Source organism: Salvelinus alpinus, chromosome 1, assembly GCF_045679555.1.
Source record: "Salvelinus alpinus chromosome 1, SLU_Salpinus.1, whole genome shotgun sequence".
In the NCBI taxonomy this organism is placed as follows: Eukaryota; Metazoa; Chordata; class Actinopteri; order Salmoniformes; family Salmonidae; genus Salvelinus; species Salvelinus alpinus.
Genome location: NC_092086.1, coordinates 117728287 through 117751803, shown reverse-complemented (window position 1 = coordinate 117751803; position 23517 = coordinate 117728287). Strand labels below are relative to the sequence as shown.

At 43.8% G+C, this 23517-nt stretch overlaps 1 protein-coding gene across 1 annotated transcript in view; it reads left to right on the top strand.

Moving 5' to 3' along the window:
- The window catches only part of LOC139539684 (glutamate receptor ionotropic, NMDA 3A-like), a 95032-nt gene that overhangs the window by 11827 nt on the left and 59688 nt on the right, over positions 1-23517 (top strand). Inside the window, exon 2 of the mRNA XM_071342862.1 lies at positions 19142-19782. Within this exon, the coding sequence (XP_071198963.1) occupies positions 19142-19782 (641 nt within the window). The remainder of the gene's footprint in view (positions 1-19141; positions 19783-23517) is intronic.

Genomic DNA, 23517 nt, shown 5'->3' with positions numbered 1-23517 from the left:
GTGAAATGCACCAGACCCTCCTGCAGCAAAGCACCCCCACAATATGATGCTGCCACCCCCGTGCTTCACGGTTGGGATGGTGTTCTTCGGCTTGCAAGCCTCCCCCTTGTTCCTCCGAACATAACGATGGTCATTATGGCCAACAGTTCTATTTTTGTTTCATCAGACCAGTGGACATTTCTCCAAAAAGTACGATCTTTGTCCCCATGTGCAGTTGCAATCCGTAGTCTGGCTTTTTTATGGCGGGTTTTGGAGCAGTGACTTCTTCCTTGCTGAGCGGCCTTTCAGGTTATGTCTATATAGGACTCGTTTTTACTGTGGATATAGATACTTTAGTACCTGTTTCCTCTAGCATCTTCACAAGGTCCTTTGCTGTTGTTCTGGGATTGATTTGCACTTTTCACACCAAAGTACGTTCATCTCTAGGAGACAGAATGCGTCTCCTTCCTGAGCGGTATGACAGATGCGTGGTCCCATGGTGTTTATACTTGCGTACTATTGTTTGTACAGATGAACGTGGTACCTTCAGGCATTTGGAAATTGCTCCCAAGGATGAACCAGACTTGTGGAGGTCTACAATTTTTTTTCTGAGGTCTTGGCTGATTATATTTGATTTTCCCATGATGTCAATCAAAGAGGCACTGAGTTTGAAGGTAGGCCTTAACATATGTCCACAGGTATACCTCCAATTGACTCAAATGATGTCAATTAGCCTATCAGAAGCTTCTAAAGCCATGACATTTTCTTCTGGAATTTTCCAAGCTGTTTAAAGGCACAATCAACTTAGTGTATGTAAACTTCTGACCCACTGGAATTGTGATACAGTGAATTATAAGTGAAATAATCTGTCTGTAAACAATTGTTGGAAAAGTTACTTGTGTACTGCACAAAGTAGATGTCCTAACCGACTTGCCAAAACTTTAGTTTGTTAACAAGAAATTTGTGGAGTGGTTGATAACAAGTTTTAATGACTCCAACCTAAGTGTATGTAAACTTCCGACTTCAACTGTACAGTATATTAAAATGGGCTATTTTCAGCCCTTTCCTGCATAGCTTTTCAGGGATAGACATAATATTGAAAAGAGCAGACAAAGCAAGAGAAAATAAATATACATTCAGCAGTCCATTAATCTTTTGCTGCGGGGTTGAAGCTACGAACCCATAGGCTTGGCTCTCTCATCCCTTCCAGGCTTCTGGGAGGGAGGGTGGACAATGAGTCTGTCATAGCGGATGTAAGCAATGTCCCCATGCGCTCTGGCAGCTTTCATGGCTGAGATCAGTTCTTTCCTCTTCTGGTGCACAGCTTCAGGATAGTCCTCGTTGAGGAAGATATACGTTCCTCTCAAGTTCTTGGCTCATTCCAGAACAGCTACCTTGCCCTTTGAACCTCAGGAACCAGACCACTATTTGCCTGGGCCTATCACCTGGGCCTGTCACCTGGGCCTATCACCTGGGCCTATCACCTGGGCCTATCACCTGGGCAGGTGGTGGGTTTTCCAGTCCTGTGGGCGCGTGCCACCTCAATCTTCCCGTGGTCCATCTTCAATTTCTCAGAGATCATTTCCCTCACTTTGTCCTAAACTCCATCCAGGTCTAATGTGGAGATTCTGTCCACAACCATGTTGTTCCACCTTGATTGTTATCATGGATTCACACACAGAACTGATCAATGACTTACAGATTGCTGTCATCATGCCGTTCTCCTGTTTCCACTCATCTGACCCTGGGAGAACTGCAAACTGTTCTTCAGATCCTGGACCTCACTAGTCAGGTCGCCCATTCTTTTATTAGTTGAATCCACCAGTATTTGGACAAAACACTTGAAGCTATTTTGTTGTTGTTGTCACAACTGCTTGTTTTTGTTTGTTTAAAAGATCCTTTATCTGAGATAGAGAGACACCACTGTCCTCAACGGTACTCCCACCGGCTTTGGTCTTTGTCATGGTAGCTAGCAACGTTTACACATTTACTCCTCGCAGTTCCAGACAGGGCAGGTCACAGGGAAGACTGAAAACAACAAACAGCGCTAAAGAACCAAATGCTGCCCGCGGCCAGTGACGGACTTCTACGTCACAAGAATGGTGTCGTCTGCGTAGAGGTGGAATCACCCGCAGCAAGAGCGACATCGTTGATATATACAGAGAAAAGACTCGGCCCGAGAATTGAACCCTGTGGTACCCCCATAGAGACTGCCAGAGGTCCGGACAACAGGCCCTCCGATTTGACACACTGAACTCTGTTTGAGAAGTAGTTGGTGAACCAGGCAAGGCAGTCATTTGATAAACCAAGGCTGTTGAGTAAGAATGGTTCTTAGACAGCAACAAACGTGGGATAATCCCAAACACAATTGTTAACTGCGTTCCGGGCTGCGTTTAAGCCCTCATGAAACCCTACTAGCTTGATAGGCAGCTAGCTTTCAGCTAGGCTAACTGCTACGCCAAATAACTCCTCAGACCCGGCCTTGGTCGGCCGGATCCCTGAACAGAGACTGGCAGTCCCAGCAACTGATGCCAACTGCGTCGTGGGATCCAAACTAAAAAGTTAGCTAGCTATTAAGAAATGTTCCAATATACAGTGGGGAGAACAAGTATTTGATACACTGCCGATTTTGCAGGTTTTCCTACTTACAAAGCATGTAGAGGTCTGTAATTTTTATCACAGGTACACTTCAACTGTGAGAGACGGAATCTAAAACAAAAATCCAGAAAATCACATTGTATGATTTTTAAGTAATTAATTTGCATTTTATTGCATGACATAAGTATTTGATACATCAGAAAAGCAGAACTTAATATTTGGTACAGAAACCTTTGTTTGCAATTACAGAGATCATACGTTTCCTGTAGTTCTTGACCAGGTTTGCACACACTGCAGCAGGGATTTTGGCCCACTCCTCCATACAGACCTTCTCCAGATCCTTCAGGTTTCGGGGCTGTCGCTGGGCAATACGGACTTTCAGCTCCCTCCAAAGATTTTCTATTGGGTTCAGGTCTGGAGACTGGCTAGGCCACTCCAGGACCTTGAGATGCTTCTTACGGAGCCACTCCTTAGTTGCCCTGGCTGTGTGTTTTGGGTCGTTGTCATGCTGGAAGACCCAGCCACGACCTATCTTCAATGCTCTTACTGAGGGAAGGAGGTTGTTGGCCAAGATCTCACGATGCATGGCCCCATCCATCCTCCCCTCAATACGGTGCAGTCGTCCTGTCCCCTTTGCAGAAAAGCATCCCCAAAGAATGATGTTTCCACCTCCAAGCTTCACGGTTAGGATGGTGTTCTTGGGGTTGTACTAATCCTTCTTCTTCCTCCAAACACGGCGAGTGGAGTTTAGACCAAAAAGCTATATTTTTGTCTCATCAGACCACATGACCTTCTCCAATTCCTCCTCTGGATCATCCAGATGGTCATTGGCAAACTTCAGACGGGCCTGGACATGCGCTGGCTTGAGCAGGGGGACCTTGCGTGCGCTGCAGGATTTTAATCCATGACGGCGTAGTGTGTTACTAATGGTTTTCTTTGAGACTGTGGTCCCAGCTCTCTTCAGGTCATTGACCAGGTCCTGCCGTGTAGTTCTGGGCTGATCCCTCACCTTCCTCATGATCATTGATGCCCCACGAGGTGAGATCTTGCATGGAGCCCCAGACCGAGGGTGATTGACCGTCATCTTGAACTTCTTCCATTTTCGAATAATTGCGCCAACAGTTGTTGCCTTCTCACCAAGCTGCTTACCTATTGTCCTGTAGCCCATCCCAGCCTTGTGCAGGTCTACAATTTTATCCCTGATGTCCTTACACAGCTCTCTGGTCTTGGCCATTGTGGAGAGGTTGGAGTCTGTTTGATTGAGTGGGTGGCACGGTGTCTTTTATACAGGTAACGAGTTCAAACAGGTGCAGTTAATACAGGTAATGAGTGGAGAACAGGAGGGCTTCTTAAAGAAAAACTAACAGGTCTGTGAGAGCCGGAATTCTTACTGGTTGGTAGGTGATCAAATACTTATGTCATGCAATAAAATGCGAATTAATTACTTAAAAATCATACAATGTGATTTTCTTGATTTTTGTTTTAAATTCCGTCTCTCACAGTTGAAGTGTACCTATGATAAAAATTACAGACCTCTACATGCTTTGTAAGTAGGAAAACCTGCAAAATCGGCAGTGTATCAAATACTTGTTCTCCCCACTGTACATTTAAAACAACACACTTTCCAAAACAACAAACCGAGCTCTCCCTGTTTCCGTGTTCAACAGGAAGTGACAGGGATTGGATATAAAACAAGAGAGTGGAGCTGTGAAAGTGTAACAAACTGGTTCATCATAAGAGGAGATGTTATATATTATATTTATTATTTATTTATTATTATATATTAGGATTGTACCATTTGCACTTCCAGACTTACCGTAGTTGTGCCCCAGATCATCATGAGTGTTGGATGATGTAAATTAGCACGTTCCAGAAAAATGTATGATGATTTAAAGGTAAAAAAATTAGACTTACTGTACATACCACTGGGATCGAATTATCCTGTCTCTCTTTCTCTTTCTCTTTCTCTCTATGCCTGTCTCTCTGCCCTTCTCTCTCGTTCTTTCTCTTTCTCTCTGTCTCTCTGCCTTTCTCTCTCTCTCTCTGTCTCTCTGTCCCCCTCTCCCTCCCTCTCTGCCTGTCTCTCTGCCCTTCTTTTTCTCTCTGCCGGTCTCTCTGCCTTTCTCTCTCTCTGTCTCTCTGTCTGTCTCTCTACCCGTCTCGCTCTCTCTGTTTCTCTGCCTGTCTCCCTGCCCTTCTCTCTCTCTGCTCATCTCTGTCTCTCTCTCTCTGCCTGCCTCTCTGCCCTTCTCTCTCTCTCTGTTTATCTCTCTCTCTGCCCTTCTCTTTCTCTGTCTCTCCCACTCTCCAATTCCATTTCAATTTGATTTATTATTTTACCGTATAACGTATTGATACATATTGCCAAAGCACATTGGAAAATAGAGCAATTAACAGTTCTTTCTGTCTCATACCAAACATTAGATTAGACAGTTATGATCAGATCATTGGTATCTATGCTCTACAAGCACACTTCTCTGGCCAGGCTGGGGCCCAGGCAGAGACCCAGGCAGAGACCCAGGCAGAGACCCAGGCAGAGACCCAGGCAGAGACCCAGGCAGAGACCCAGGCTGAGACCCAGGCAGAGACCCAGGCTGAGACCCAGGCTGAGACCCAGGCTGAGACCCAGGTCACATGCTACGTTAAAGCAACACAGGAAAACAACTCCTGCTCATTAACCATTAATAACTATTTACTGTGTATCAATATACATTGAATAACAATTACAACAGTGGTGTGTGGATGTCTGCGTCCCAAATGGCACCCTATTCCCTACTTTTGAGTAGAATCCTATGGGCTGGTCCTATGGGCCCTATTCAAAAGTAGTGCACTATGTAGGGAATAGGGTTCCATAGCGCTCTGGTCTAAAGTAGTGCACTATATAGGGAATAGGGTTCCATTTGGGACTTGCCAGTTGTGTTGGAAGGAGATGAGAGTAGCGCCCTGAGGGCAACAAGGGTGGTATTTTAAATGTTGTTCAATAGCAGAGCTTCCTCCTGTTGATTGGGCAGATAAATACAAATAAATCCTGTAATTAGTTAACCGGAAGGTTTCTGTAATTAGTTAACCGGAATGGTTCTGTAATTAGTTAACCGGAATGGTTCTGTAATTAGTTAACCGGAATGGTTCTGTAATTAGTTAACCGGAATGGTTCTGTAATTAGTTAACCGGAATGGTTCTGTAATTAGTTAACCGGAATGGTTCTGTAATTAGTTAACCGGAATGGTTCTGTAATTAGTTAACCGGAATGGTTCTGTAATTAGTTAACCGGAATGGTTCTGTAATTAGTTAACCGGAATGGTTATGTAATTAGTTAACCGGAATGGTTCTGTAATTAGTTAACCGGAATGGTTCTGTAATTAGTTAACCGGAATGGTTCTGTAATTAGTTAACCGGAAGGTTTCTGTAATTAGTTAACCGGAATGGTTCTGTAATTAGTTAACCGGAATGGTTCTGTAATTAGTTAACCGGAAGGTTTCTGTAATTAGTTAACCGGAAGGTTTCTGTAATTAGTTAACCGGAATGGTTCTGTAATTAGTTAACCGGAATGGTTCTGTAATTAGTTAACCGGAATGGTTCTGTAATTAGTTAACCGGAATGGTTCTGTAATTAGTTAACCGGAAGGTTTCTGTAATTAGTTAACCGGAATGGTTCTGTAATTAGTTAACCGGAATGGTTCTGTAATTAGTTAACCGGAATGGTTCTGTAATTAGTTAACCGGAAGGTTTCTGTAATTAGTTAACCGGAATGGTTCTGTAATTAGTTAACCGGAAGGTTTCTGTAATTAGTTAACCGGAATGGTTCTGTAATTAGTTAACCGGAATGGTTCTGTAATTAGTTAACCGGAAGGTTTCTGTAATTAGTTAACCGGAATGGTTCTGTAATTAGTTAACCGGAAGGTTTCTGTAATTAGTTAACCGGAATGGTTCTGTAATTAGTTAACCGGAATGGTTCTGTAATTAGTTAACCGGAATGGTTCTGTAATTAGTTAACCGGAATGGTTCTGTAATTAGTTAACCGGAATGGTTCTGTAATTAGTTAACCGGAATGGTTCTGTAATTAGTTAACCGGAAGGTTTCTGTAATTAGTTAAGCGGAAGGTTTCTGTAATTAGTTAACCGGAATGTTTCTGTAATTAGTTAACCGGAAGGTTTCTGTAATTAGTTAACCGGAAGGTTTCTGTAATTAGTTAACCGGAATGGTTCTGTAATTAGTTAACCGGAATGGTTCTGTAATTAGTTAACCGGAATGGTTTTGTAATTAGTTAACCGGAAGGTTTCTGTAATTAGTTAACCGGAATGGTTCTGTAATTAGTTAACCGGCAGGTTTCTGTAATTAGTTAACCGGAATGGTTCTGTAATTAGTTAACCGGAATGGTTCTGCAATTAGTTAACCGGCAGGTTTCTGTAATTAGTTAACTTGACGGGTTCTGGGAACCATGCCACACGCTGGGACCATAGATAGCTTCTGTGTGTGTAGGGGGTCACCTAAATCAGGTTTATCCAAGTCAGGTTGATGAAAGTCAGGTTTATATGAGTCAGGTTCATTTGAGTCAGGTTTGATCTCAGGGTTGAAGCCCCCAGACATTGTAGGACCACATAATGATCTGCAGGGTATGAGGATAAATCATAGCATGAGACAGCTTCACGTACAAGTAGAACCCCTGGGTAGGACATGAGTCTTTCACAGGGCATTTCCCCTACCCCATCGGATTACTTCTAAAGTGCCAAGCACAGAGGCAATTTTAGAGTCTTTGGTATGACTCGGCCGGGGTCATCCCAAAGGTTGGTCATAACCAAACGTCCAATCCCAGGGCGGACTCTCTAACACCATGAACACTCAGTTAGTCATACTTTTATTCTGATTTACAAGACTGTAATACAAACTGCAGTGTTACTATTCTGGTTACACACTGCAGTGTTACTATTCTGGTTAAACACTGCAGTGTTACTATTCTGGTTACACACTGCAGTGTTACTATTCTGGTTAAACACTGCAGTGTTACTATTCTGGTCAAACACTGCAGTGTTACTATTCTGGTTACACACTGCAGTGTTACTATTCTGGTTACACACTGCAGTGTTACTATTCTGGTTAAACACTGCAGTGTTACTATTCTGGTTAAACACTGCAGTGTTACTATTCTGGTTACACACTGCAGTGTTACTATTCTGGTTACACACTGCAGTGTTACTATTCTGGTTACACACTGCAGTGTTACTATTCTGGTTACACACTGCAGTGTTACTATTCTCGTTACACACTGCAGTGTTACTATTCTGGTTAAACACTGCAGTGTTACTATTCTGGTTAAACACTGCAGTGTTACTATTCTGGTTAAACACTGCAGTGTTACTATTCTGGTTAAACACTGCAGTGTTACTATTCTGGTTACACACTGCAGTGTTACTATTCTGGTTAAACACTGCAGTGTTACTATTCTGGTTAAACACTGCAGTGTTACTATTCTGGTTAAACACTGCAGTGTTACTATTCTGGTTACACACTGCAGTGTTACTATTCTGGTTACACACTGCAGTGTTACTATTCTGGTTAAACCAGGACAGGACAGCGGAGTCAATCACCACCTTCCGGAGACACCTGAAACCCCACCTCTTTAAGGAATACCTAGGATAGGATAAAGTAATCCTTCTCACTCCCCCCCCCCTTAAAAGATTTAGATGCACTATTGTAAAGTGGCCGTTCCACTGGATGTCATAAGGTGAATGCACCAATTTGTAAGTCGCTCTGGATAAGAGCGTCTGCTAAATGACTTAAATGTAAATGTAAATGTAAACACTAATATTCTGGTTACTGACTGTGTCTGATAGACTAATACTCACTGCAGGTCTAATATTCTGGTTACTGACTGTGTCTGTCAGACTGCAGGGATAATATTATGGTCCCAGATCTGTTTGTGATCTTGCCAACTCCATTGCTGTCAGTGAAGAGGAGTCAGTTAAGATGAGACAGTGAAGGAGAGACAGTGGAGTGGAGAGGAGACAGTGCAGAGGAGGAAGTGAAGGGAAGAGTGGAGAGGAGACAGTAAAAAGGAGATCGTGAAGAGGAGGAAGTGAAGAGAAGAGTGGAGAGGAGACAGTGCAGAGGAGGAAGTGAAGAGAAGAGTGGAGAGGAGGCAGTGAAAAGGAGACAGTGAAGAGGAGGAAGTGAATATCCGTTTTCAGCATAGTTCAAGGAGTAGGGCATTCAGGAAGTTAGTCTGACAATTTGTCAGCCTCCCCCTTGAAGAACAACAGAGGAGCAATAGAGAAAAGGAGGATTGGCCCAGTCTCCACGTGTGTTACAGTACGTCATGACTTACTGGACCAGCTATGAGAGGAAAGGCCCAGTCTCCACTAGTGTTACAGTACGTCATGACTTACTGGACCAGCTATGAGAGGAAAGGCCCAGTCTCCACGTGTGTTACAGTACGTCATGACTTACTGGACCAGCTATGAGAGGAAAGGCCCAGTCTCCACGTGTGTTACAGTACGTCATGACTTACTGGACCAGCTATGAGAGGAAAGGCCCAGTCTCCACTAGTGTTACAGTACGTCATGAAAGGCCCAGTCTCCACGTGTGTTACAGTACGTCATGACTTACTGGACCAGCAGTTGAGATGTGTCTTTTGTTAAGTAAATCAGGTGACAAATGAGCTGAAAATGACAATATAGTAGGACTTTAACACCTAATGAATACATTACCGTTACCATCAGGTTAATTGGGACTCATATTTTAATATGCGGCTAAAGTGGCATGAGGTCCTGTCTTTGTTTTGACATCAGGAGATACATTCATGAAGGGACGAATAGCTCTTCTTTAGTCTGAGCACATTTGCCTGTTTTCTGTCTGTATATTACAGGAGGTAGTCTTCACTCTAGCCCCGGCCCCCTGGGGAAATGACCTAGCCTCACTAAGCATCTCATTCGGCCTCTCTGGAAAGACCCTCAGCTCATCTCCAGACAACGGCTGTGTCCCAATTGGAACCCAATTCCGTGTATTATTTAACAAGGCAATTCAGTGTATCGTCCACTATGTTGCGTCAAGATGGTGCCGACAGACATGGCAGCTAGGCATCTAGCTCCTAAGAAACTTTGCAGTATTTTTTTTATTTTGTGTGTCATTTATTGTATTAGTTGCCCAGAATGTTTTTTGTGTTTTTACCTACACCTGGAAATAACTTTGGGATATCAGAGTGGCGGTAACTCACCAGCATTACGACCAGGAATACGACTTTCCCAAATTGGATCCTTTGTTCGTACCCCCCAGGGCAATTGAACTTATCCCAGAGGCTACTCCAAGACGCCGCTGGCAGAGAAGATGTATTCGGAGTGGCCTTCTAGGACGACTCAGGAGGTGTGCACACCATCCACCACTTCCGAGTATATTACTTGCTAATGTTCAGTCTCTGGATAATAAAGTAGACGAGCTCAGGGCGAGGATCTCCTTCCAGAGAGACATCAGGGACTGTAACATACTCACGGAATCATGGCTCTCTCTGGATATATTAACTTCTCTAGGGTAGGGGGCAGCATTTGGAATTTTGGATGAAATGCATGCCCAAATTAAACTGCCTGCTTCTCGGGCCCAGAAGATATGATATGCATATAACTGGTAGATTTGGATAGAAAACACTCTAAAGTTTCCAAAACTGTTAAAATCGTGTCTGTGAGTATAACAGAACTGATTTGGCAGGCGAAAACCTGAGAAAAATCCATTCAGGAAGTAGTTATTTTTTTTGTTTGTAGTTTTCTATTCAATGCCATTACAGTATCCATTAACTTAGGACTCAAATTGCAGTTTCTATGCCTTCCACTAGATGTCAACCGTCTTTAGAAAGTGTTTCAGTCTTGTATTCTGAAAAATGAGGACGTAAGAGCAGTCTGAATGAGTGGACCCTAAAGTTTCACGAAGCTTTTTCATGCGCACAACCGAGAGACTGCGTTTCTTGTTTACATTTTATATTTCTATTTTTTTATTTTTTTATTTCACCTTTATTTAACCAGGTAGGCTAGTTGAGAACAAGTTCTCATTTGCAACTGCGACCTGGCCAAGATAAAGCATAGCAGTGTGAACAGACAACACAGAGTTACACATGGAGTAAACAATAAACAAGTCAATAACATGGTAGAAAAAAAAAGAGAATCTATATACAATATTGACGACGGTATTGTCCGGTTGAAATAGTATCGATTATTGAGGCTAAAAACAACCTGAGGTTTGAATATAAACATCGTTTGACATGTTTCTATGAACTTTACGGATACAATTTGGATTTTTTTGTCTTCCTGTTTTGACTGCGTTTGAGCCTGTGGATTACTGAAGAAAACGCGCAAACAAAACGGAAGTTATTGTGTATAAAGAGACTTTATCGAACAAAAATGTAATTAATGTCTGCTGAGTGCAACCATAGGAAGATCATCAAAGATAAGGGATTCATTTTATCACTATTTCTAAATTGTGTAACTGTTCTATCTGTCTGGCTACTGTTTGTAATGATTTGTCTAGTGGGCTATGTTCTCATAATAGTAAGGTATGCTTTCGCCGTAAAGCATTTTTTAAATCTGACACCGTGGTTGAATTCACAAGAAGTTAATCTTTAAACCTATGTAAAATATGTTTTGTTTTCTGAATTTTTATAATGAGTATTTCTATATTTGAATTTGGCGCCCAGCAGTTTCACTGGCTGTTGAAGAGGTGGGACGCTACCGTCTCACGTGCCCAAGAGAGGTTAACCCTGTCCATATAGCCAGCTGGGTTCTCAGTGCATTGGTGCAGACAGAAATAAATATCTCTCCCGGAAGAAGTGTATGTTTCATGATTAACTACTCATGGTGATTGAGGCAACATACAGAACCTCAAGTATTTTTGTTCATCCAACTTAGAATAACTCACATTCAAATGCCGACTGTATTACCTCCCAAGAAAATTATCTTTGGTTATAGTCATAGCCGTGTATATTTCCCCTCAAGCCACGACGGCCCTCAAGGAACCTCACTCGAATCTGTGTAAACTGGAAACCATATATGCTGAGGCCACATTTATTGTAGCTGGGGTTTTTAACAAAGCAAATTTGAGGAAAACGCTATTGAAGTTTTCAAACAAACACATTGACTTTAGCAGTCGATCTGGAAAAACTATAGACCACTGCTACTCCCCCTTTCAAGACTCCTACAAGGCCCTCCCCGCCTTCCCTCGGCAAATCAGATCACCACTCCATTTTGCTTCTTCCTTCCTATAGCCAGAAGCTCAAACAGGAAGTAACCGTGCTAAGGTATATTCAATGCTGGTCTGACCAATCGTAATCTATGCTTCATGGTTGTTTTGATCATGTGGACGTGATACGTTCCAGGGTAGCCTCTGAGAATAACATTGACGTATACATGGACACGGTGACTGAGTTCATCAGGAAGTGTATAGGTGATGTTGTTCCCACGGTGACTATTAAAACCTACCCAAACCAAAACCGTGGACAGATGGCAGCATTCGCGCAAAACTGAAAGTGCGATCCACCGCATTTAATCATGGCAAGGTGACTGGGAATATGGCCGAACACAAACAGTGTAGTTTCTACCTCCGTAAGGCAATCAAACAAGCGAAATGTCAGTACAGGGACAAAGTGGAGTCACATTTCAACGGCTCAGACACGAGACGTATGTGGCAGGGTCTACAGACAATATCAAAGTGGATGACAAAGTGAAAACCAGTCATGGTGCAAACACAGACATTGCTCCAGGACACACTAAACACCTTATTCACCCGCTTTGAGGAGTGCCATCAACGCTGCACGCTCCCTAGGACTGTGGGATCTCGTTCTCCGTGGCCGACGTGAGTAAGACATTTAAGCGCGTTAACCCTCGCAAGGCTGCCGGCCCAGACGGCATCCCTAGCTGCGTACTCAGAGAATGCGCAGACCAGCTATCTGGAGTATTTACGGACAAATTCAATCTCTCCCTATCCCAGTCCGCTGTCCCCACTTGCTTCAAGATGTCCACCATTGTTCCTGTACCCAAGAAAGTAAAGGTAACTGAACTAAATGACTATTTTATGTCATCATGAAGTGCTTTGAGGGGCTAGTTAAGGATCATATCACCTCTACCTTACCTGACACGCTAGACCCACTCCAAGTTGCTTACCGCCCCAATAGGTCCACAGACGATGCAATCCATCTGGACAAGAGGAATACCTATGTAAAAATGTTGTTAATTGACTACAGCTCAGCTTTCAACACCATAGTACCCTCCAAGCTCATCATTAAGCTCATGACCCTGGGTCTGAACCCCGACCTGTGCAACTGGGTCCTGGACTGCCTGACAGGCTGTAACCAGGTGGTGAAGGTAGGAAACAACATCTCTCCACTTCGCTGAACCTCAACACAGGGGCCCCACAAGGGTGCATGCTCAGCCCTCTCCAGCACTCCCTGTTCACCGATGACTGCATGGCCACGCATGCCTCCAACTCAATCATCAGGTTTGCAGGCGTCACAACAGTAGTAGACCTGATTACCAATGATGAGACAGCAATAACAATGATGAGACAGCCTACAGGGAGGAGGTGAGATCCCTGACGGAGTGGTGCCAGGAAAATAACCTCTGCCTCAACGTCAACAAAACTAAGGAGAGGCATATCAACCCACTAGATAACGTCTGCCGAGGCATATCAACCCTCTAGATAACGTCTGCCGAGGCATATTAACCCGCTAGATAACGTCTGCCGAGGCATATTAACCCGCTAGATAACGTCTGCCGAGGCATATCAACCCACTAGATAACGTCTGCCGAGGCATATCAACCCACTAGATAACGTCTGCCGAGGCATATTAACCCACTAGATAACGTCTGCCGAGGCTTATCAACCCACTAGATAACGTCTGCCGAGGCATATCAACCCACTAGATAACGTCTGCCGAGGCTTATCAACCCTCTAGATAACGTCTGCCGAGGCTTATCAACCCACTAGATAACGTCTGCCGAGGCTTATCAACCCACTAGATAACGTCTGCCGAGGCATATCAACCCACTAGATAACGTCTGCCGAGGCATATCAACCCACTAGATAACGTCTGCCGAGGCTTATCAACCCACTAGATAACGTCTGCCGAGGCTTATCAACCCACTAGATAACGTCTGCCGAGGCTTATCAACCCACTAGATAACGTCTGCCGAGGCATATCAACCCACTAGATAACGTCTGCCGAGGCATATCAACCCACTAGATAACGTCTGCCGAGGCATATCAACCCACTAGATAACGTCTGCCGAGGCATATCAACCAACTAGATAACGTCTGGCGAGGCTTATCAACCCAATAGATAACGTCTGCCGAGGCATATCAACCCACTAGATAACGTCTGCCGAGGCTTATCAACCCACTAGATAACGTCTGCCGAGGCTTATCAACCCACTAGATAACGTCTGCCGAGGCATATCAACCCACTAGATAACGTCTGCCGAGGCATATCAACCCACTAGATAACGTCTGCCGAGGCATATCAACCCACTAGATAACGTCTGCCGAGGCATATCAACCCACTAGATAACGTCTGTCGAGGCTTATCAACCCAATAGATAACGTCTGCCGAGGCATATCAGCCCACTAGATAACGTCTGCCGAGGCTTATCAACCCACTAGATAACGTCTGCCGAGGCATATCAACCCACTAGATAACGTCTGCCGAGGCATATCAACCCACTAGATAACGTCTGCCGAGGCATATCAACCCACTAGATAACGTCTGCCGAGGCTTATCAACCCACTAGATAACGTCTGCCGAGGCTTATCAACCCACTAGATAACGTCTGCCGAGGCTTATCAACCCACTAGATAACGTCTGCCGAGGCATATCAACCCACTAGATAACGTCTGCCGAGGCTTATCAACCCACTAGATAACGTCTGCCGAGGCATATCAACCCACTAGATAACGTCTGCCGAGGCTTATCAACCCACTAGATAACGTCTGCCGAGGCATATCAACCCACTAGATAACGTCTGCCGAGGCATATCAACCCACTAGATAACGTCTGCCGAGGCTTATCAACCCACTAGATAACGTCTGCCGAGGCTTATCAACCCACTAGATAACGTCTGCCGAGGCATATCAACCCACTAGATAACGTCTGCCGAGGCATATCAACCCACTAGATAACGTCTGCCGAGGCATATCAACCCACTAGATAACGTCTGTCGAGGCTTATCAACCCAATAGATAACGTCTGCCGAGGCATATCAGCCCACTAGATAACGTCTGCCGAGGCATATCAACCCACTAGATAACGTCTGCCGAGGCTTATCAACCCACTAGATAACGTCTGCCGAGGCATATCAACCCACTAGATAACGTCTGCCGAGGCATATCAACCCACTAGATAACGTCTGCCGAGGCTTATCAACCCACTAGATAACGTCTGCCGAGGCATATCAACCAACTAGATAACGTCTGCCGAGGCATATCAACCCACTAGATAACGTCTGCCGAGGCATATCAACCCACTAGATAACGTCTGCCGAGGCATATCAACCCACTAGATAACGTCTGTCGAGGCTTATCAACCCAATAGATAACGTCTGCCGAGGCTTATCAACCCACTAGATAACGTCTGCCGAGGCTTATCAACCCTCTAGATAACGTCTGCCGAGGCAAATCAACCCACTAGATAACGTCTGCCGAGGCATATCAACCCACTAGATAACGTCTGCCGAGGCATATCAACCCACTAGATAACGTCTGACGAGGCATATCAACCCACTGGATAACGTCTGAAGATGCATATCAACCCACTAGATAACGTCTGTCGAGGCATATCAACCCACTAGATAACGTCTGTCGAGGCTTATCAACCCACTAGATAACGTCTGCCGAGGCATATCAACCCACTAGATAACGTCTGCCGAGGCATATCAACCCACTAGATAACGTCTGTCGAGGCATATCAACCCACTAGATAACGTCTGCCGAGGCATATCAACCCACTAGATAACGTCTGCCGAGGCTTATCAACCCTCTAGATAACGTCTGCCGAGGCTTATCAACCCACTAGATAACGTCTGTCGAGGCATATCAACCCACTAGATAACGTCTGCCGAGGCTTATCAACCCACTAGATAACGTCTGCCGAGGCATATCAACCCACTAGATAACGTCTGACGAGGCTTATCAACCCTCTAGATAACGTCTGCCGAGGCATATCAACCCACTAGATAACGTCTGCCGAGGCTTATCAACCCACTAGATAACGTCTGCCGAGGCATATCAACCCACTAGATAACGTCTGCCGAGGCTTATCAACCCACTAGATAACGTCTGCCGAGGCATATCAACCCACTAGATAACGTCTGACGAGGCATATCAACCCACTAGATAACGTCTGCCGAGGCATATCAACACGCTAGATAACGTCTGACGAGGATTATCAACCCACTAGATAACGTCTGCCGAGGCATATCAACACGCTAGATAACGTCTGACGAGGATTATCAACCTGCAAGGTGCATAAACATGAGCACCGAAGCTTGATAAATAGTGCTCGCGCTATTACAAAAGATTAATTGCTTGAAGAAATATTAGTGGAAATAAATAAATAAATAAACATAAAAACAATAGTCATTTGTTTAGATAGATGTCAAGGACATGTTTGGTATTATTCTACAAAGTCCTAGACAAAACCTTGGCCTGTTTTCATTTCCCTGACAATCAAAGCGTTACAGTATAATCCATTGTGATCAACTTAATTTGTAGATTCGATTAGTAATAGAGTTATAGTCAATCATGAAGTCCAGTTAAAGCTTATTTTGTCAAAGTAGAAACCAAAAAGATGATAATAATAATATAACCAATCAGGTCAAGGGTCAAATTATTTGCCGTATTCCAAAACAAAAGCACACGTGCATGAACAATTGTAAAGGTTGGATTGCATAAAGAAATATTCAGGAAATATGTTCATGACAAGATATAAAAAAGTAATTTGTTGATTGTATCAGACAGTGTATTTGGGTCCTTATACCCGTGCCTTTGCAAATTAATCAATCTCGTCTTCTTTTTATGCTTTGGTTTCAAAGTCACCACACAGTTTCGGGTGAGGATAACAGGGCTGGAGCTTTGGAGCTGAAGTTACTTTTAAATGGGTTTCGATAACAGGGCTGGAGCTTTGGAGCTGAAGTTAGTGTTGAATGGGGTTTGATAACATTAAATAGGGCCCGTAAAACACCAGTCTCAACGTCAAGAGTGAAGAGGCGACTCCGGGATGCTGGCCTTCTAGGCAGAGTTCCTCTGTCCAGTGTTTGTGTTCTTTTGCCCTTCTTAATCTTTTCTATTTTTTGGCCAGTGAGATATTGCTTTTTCTTTGCAACTCTGGCTAGAAGGCCAGCATCCCGGAGTCGCCTCTTCACTGTTGACACAAGCAATTTTCCCAACAATTGTTTGCAGACAGATTATTGCACTTAAAATTCACTGTATCACAATTCCAGTGGGTCAGAAGTTTACATACACTAAGTTGACTGTGCCTTTAAACAGCTTGGAAAATTCAAGGAAATTATGTCATGGCTTTAGAAGCTTCTGATAGGCTAATTGACATAATTTGAGTCAATTGGAGGTGTACCTGTGGATGTATTTCAAGGCCTACCTTCAAACTCACTGCCTCTTTGCTTGACATCATGGGAAAATCAAAAGAAATCAGCCAAGAACTCCCCAAAAAATTGTAGACCTCCACAAGTCTGGTTCATCCTGGGGAGCAATTTCCAAACGCCTGAAGGTACCACGTTCATCTGTACAAACAATAGTACGCAAGTTTAAACACCATGGGACCACGCAGCCGTGAACGTACTTTGGTGCGAAAAGTGCAAATCATTCCCAGAACAACAGCAAAGGACCTTGTGAAGATGCTGGAAGAAACACGTACAAAAGTATCTATATCCACAGTAAACCGAGTCCCATATCGACATAACCTGAAAGGCCGCTCAGCAAGGAAGAAGCCACTGCTCCAAACCCGCCATTTAAAAGCCAGCCTACGGTTTGCAACTGCACATGGGGACAAAGATCGTACTTTTTGGTGAAATGTCCTCTGGTCTGATGAAACAAAAATAGAACTGTTTGGCCATAATGACCATCGTTATGTTTGGAGGAAAAAAGTGGAGGCCTGCAAGCTGAAGAACACCATCCCAACCATGAAGCACGGGGGTGGCAGCATCATGTTGTGGGTGTGCTTTGCTGCAGGAGGGACTGGTTCACCTCACAAAATAGATGGCATCATGACGACAGAAAATGATGTGGATATGTTGAAGCAACATCTCAAGACGTCAGTCAGGAAGTTAAAGCTTGGTCGCAAATGGGTCTTCCAAATGGACAATGACCCCAAGCATACTTCCAAAGTTGTGGCAAAATGGCTGAAGGACAACAAAGTCAAGGTATTGGAGTGGCCATCACAAAGCCCTGACCTCAAACTCATAGAACATTTGTGGGCAGAATTGAAAAAGCGTTTGCGTGCAAGGAGGCCTACAAACCTGACTCAGTTACACCAGCTCTGTCAGGAGGAATGGGCCAAAATTCACCCAACTTATTGTGGGAAGCTTGTGGAAGGCTACCCGAAACGTTTGACCCAAGTTAAACAATTTAAAGGCAATGCTACCAAATACCAATTGAGTGTATGTAAACTTCTGACCCACTGGGAATGTGATGAAAGATATAAAAGCTGAAATAAATCATTCTCTCTACGATTATTCTGACATTTCACATTCTTTAAAATAAAGTGGTGATCCTAACTGACCTAAGACTGGATTTTTTTACTAGGATTAAATGTCAGGAATTGTGAAAAACTGACTTGAAATGTATTTGGCGAAGGTATATGTAAACTTTGGACTTAAACTGTATATACCATTTGAGTCCAAGCCCTGGTGCCACAGCTTCAGTGATGACCTAGTCTCTTCGTACTGGGCAAAAACTGGTTCAATCAATCAATCAATCAATCAATCAATCAATCAATGTTATTTCATGATTTTATGAAGCAAAAATTCAGTGTGGTGAAGTTGCATCAACGTGGAAAACTGATTGCAAAAAAGTCATCAATGTGAAGGGAATTCAGTCATTTTTTTACACCCAACTTTTAACCTAAATCCAATGGCACGGTGAAATGTTTTGTTGATTTCACGCTGAAATCATGTAGGTTGACAACTCATCCAAATTGAAATCAAAACTGGGTGTTGATCTGATGCCTGTACCCAGTGGGTGCTAACCTAATACGATGACAGACACACTGGTTCTAGTCAGTCAGTTATAGTCTATAAGTTTAACATGGTTAGCTTGCATATCACTAACAAATCTCTCCCTCCCTCTCTTCCTCCCTCCCTCCCTCCCCTCTTTTTCACTCTCTCTCGCTCCTCTCCCTCTCCCTCCCTCCCTCCCTCCCTCCCTCCCTCCCTCCCTCCCTCCCCTCCCTCCCTCCCTCCCTCCCTCCCCTCTTTCTCTCTCTCTCCTCTCCTTCCCTCTCTCCCTCTCTCCCTCTCCCTCCCCACCTCTCTCTCCCTCTCCCTCTCTACCTTCCTCTCTACCTTCCTCTCTCTCCCTCCCTTCAGAACCCTCTCCATTTCCAGATGCCGATGCAGAACCCGGCCCTGCCCCAGGTGGAGCTGCTCTACTCCCTGCTGGTGATCAACAGCTGGTATGACGTCAGCCTCCTGCTCTGTCAGGAGTGGAACATTTCTAGCTTCCTGGTTCGTCTCCGTAACAACACCAAGTTCCACCTGGGTTCTGTGGTCAACATCACCACCTCCAGCACCTCGCTCAACTCTCACCCCAACAGCTCCGTCTCCAAGGCCGACTTCCAGACCTCTCTACGGGGATACCTGGAGTCCATCAAGGAGTCGACGTCTACGGTCGTGACATTCGGCTGCGACATCCGGGACATCAAGAGGATCTTTAACGTGGTGACCAAGCTGGGCCTGATGCTGCCAGAGTACCACTGGGTGTTGGGGGACACGCAGGACGTGGAGGAGCTGAGGACCGAGGGGCTGCCGGCGGGACTGCTGGCCCATGGCAGGATGGGGACTCCCTCCCTGGATCATTACGTCCAGGATGGGCTGGAGCTAGTGGCCCGGGTGGTGGGGTCAGCTGCGTACCGCTCCCCTGAGCTAGCCCTCATCCCCTCCATCACCAACTGCATGGATACACAGAGCAGCCAGAACAGGAACATGACCTCAGGGAAATATCTGTCCAGGTACAGTATTGATGCTGATTCACTACTCATATAAGCATCATTAAAGATGTTTGTGGTGATTTAGTCCAAGTGCATGATTCAGAATAGGTCTGTATGATTCAGTTCAATAGGTCTGTATGATTCAGTTCAATAGGTCTATATGATTCAGTACAATAGGTCTACATAATTGAGTTAAATAGGTCTGCATCATTCAGTACAATAGGTCTATATGATTTAGTACGGTCTATATGATTCAGTCCAACACTCTAACCACTAGGCTACCTGACGCCTCTACACTTTAACCACTAGTCTACCTGCCACCTCCACACTCTAACCACTAGGCTACCTGCCACGTTTACACTCTAACCACTAGACTACCTGCCACCTCTACACTCTAACCACTAGGCTACTTGCCGCCCCTCCACTCTAACCACTAGGCTACCTGCCACCTCTACACTCTAACCACTAGGCTACCTGCCACCTCTACACTCTAACCACTAGACTACCTGCCGCCTCTACACTCTAACCACTAGGTTACCTGCCACCTCTACACTCTAACCACTAGGCTACCTGCCGCCACTACACTCTAACCACTAGGCTACCTGCCGTCTCTACACTCTAACCACTAGGCTACCTGCCGCCTCTACACTCTAACCACTAGGCTACCTGCCACCTCTACACTCTAACCACTAGGCTACCTGCCACCTCTACACTCTAACCACTAGACTACCTGCCACCTCTACACTCTAACCACTAGGCTACCTGCCGTCTCTACACTCTAACCACTAGGCTACCTGCCGCCTCTACACTCTAACCACTAGGCTACCTGCCACCTCTACACTCTAACCACTAGGCTACCTGCCACCTCTACACTCTAACCACTAGACTACCTGCCACCTCTACACTCTAACCACTAGTCTACCTGCCACCTCTACACTCTAACCACTAGGCTACCTGCCACCTCTACACGCTAACCACTAGTCTACCTGTCTACCTGCCACCTCTACACTCTAACCACTAGACTACCTGCCACCTCTACACTCTAACCACTAGACTACCTGCCACCCCTACACTCTAACCACTAGACTACCTGCCACCTCTACACTCTAACCGCTAGACTACCTGCCACCTCTACACTCTAACCACTAGACTACCTGCCACCTCTACACTCTAACCACTATACTACCTGCCGCCCCTCCACTCTAACCACTAGACTACCTGCCACCTCTACACCCTAACCACTAGACTACCTGCCACCTCTACACTCTAACCACTAGACTACCTGCCACCTCTACACTCTAACCACTAGACTACCTGCCACCTCTACACTCTAACCACTAGGCTACCTGCCACCTCTACACTCTAACCACTAGACTACCTGCCACCTCTACACTCTAACCACTAGACTACCTGTCACCTCTACACTCTAACCACTAGGCTACCTGCCACCTCTACACTCTAACCACTAGACTACCTGCCACCTCTACACTCTAACCACTAGACTACCTGCTGCCTCTACACTCTAACCACTAGACTACCTGCCACCTCTACACTCTAACCACTAGACTACCTGCCACCTCTACACTCTAACCACTAGACTACCTGCCACCTCTACACTCTAACCACTATGTATGGAGTATTATGATGGTATGGAGTATTATGATGGTATGGAGTATTATGAAGTAGTATGATGGTATGGAGTATTATGAAGTAGTATGATGGTATGGAGTATTATGATGGTATGGAGTATTATGAAGTAGTATGATGGTATGGAGTATTATGCCGGTATGTAGTATTATGGAGTATTATAATGGCATGAAGTATTATGAAGTATTATGCCGGTATGTAGTATTATGGAGTATTATAATGGCAGGGGGTATTATACCATAGGGTTATGATGGAATGATGGTATGATGGTATGGTGTATTATTGATTATTATGATAGTATGATGGTATGGAATATTATGGATTATTATGATAGTATGATGGTATGGAATATTAGGATGGTATATAGTATTATGATGTTATAGAGTATTATGATGTATAGAGTATTATGATGTTATAGAGTATTATGATGTATAGAGTATTATGATGTATAGAGTATTATGATGTATAGAGTATTATGATGGTATAGAGTATTATGATGTTATAGAGTATTATGATGTTATAGAGTAGTATGATGGTATAGAGTATTATGATGGTATAGAGTATTATGATGTTATAGAGTATTATGATGTATAGAGTAGTATGATGGTATAGAGTATTATGGTGGTATAGAGTATTATGATGGTATAGAGTATTATGATGTATAGAATATTATGATGGTATAGAGTATTATAATGTTATATAGTATTATGCTGTATAGAGTATTATGATGTATAGAATATTATGATGTATAGAGTATTATGATGGTATAGAGTATTATAATGGTATAGAGTATTATGATGTATAGAGTAGTATGATGGTATAGAGTATTATAATGTTATAGAATATTATGATGGTATGGAGTATTATGGAGTATTATGATGTTATAGAGTATTATGATGTTATAGAGTATTATGGTGGTATAGAGTATTATGATGTATAGAGTATTATGATGTATAGAGAAGTATGATGGTATAGAGTATTATGATGGTATAGAATATTATGATGGTATGGAGTATTATGGAGTATTATGATGTTATAGAGTATTATGATGTTATAGAGTATTATGGTGGTATAGAGTATTATGATGTATAGAGTATTATGATGTATAGAGTAGTATGATGGTATAGAGTATTATGATGTATAGAGTATTATGGAGTATTATGATGTTATATAGTATTATGTAGGATGGTATAGAGTATTATAATGTTATAGAGTATTATGATGTTATATAGTATTATAGTACTAAACCCAGAATAGATATTGAAGTTATAACTCTGGTATGGTGACAACACTAGACGTACTGTATCATTTTTCATGACATATGTCTCTTTTAAAATGCCACAACAACATCAACAACAAACATTCTGCCAGCAGACAATCTGATGTGACATTGAACAGAGCTCAGTAGAATGTGATTCAGGGAAGGCAGGTGACTGAGATAAGCGAGCCCTGCGTGACAGTTTTAGACAGTGGAAAGTGTCTTGACATTCTGCTGCCGTAGAAACACGGTTCAGTGGTTCCACTGTCTATTCAGAGCATGTCAGTGACCTGAGGAGAGTCATGCTCTACGGTTTAGACCCCTCTGTCCTGCTGGATCCCTCTGTGTCCCAAATAGCTCCCTATTCCCTTCATAGTGCACTACTTTTGACCAGGTCACATAGGGTAGTGCACTATATAATTAGTGCACTGTAAAGATAGAGAGAGCCATTTGGGACATATACACTCTTATGCCTGCAGACTCCTCCTCCTCCTCTTCCTCCTCATCCTCCTCCTTACCTGCCACCTCTGTTCTGCTCTCTGCAGTGTTTCTTAACATTCTGCTATCTGCAGTGTTTCTCAACATTCTGCTCTCTGCAGTGTTTCTTAACATTCTGCTCTCTGCAGTGTTTCTTAACATTCTGCTATCTGCAGTGTTTCTTAACATTCTGCTATCTGCAGTGTTCCTTAACATTCTGCTATCTACAGTGTTTCTTAACATTATGCTATCTGCAGTGTTTCTTAACATTCTGCTATCTGCAGTGTTTCTTAACATTCTGCTATCTACAGTGTTTCTTCACATTCTGCTCTCTGCAGTGTTTCTTAACATTCTGCTATCTACAGTGTTTCTTC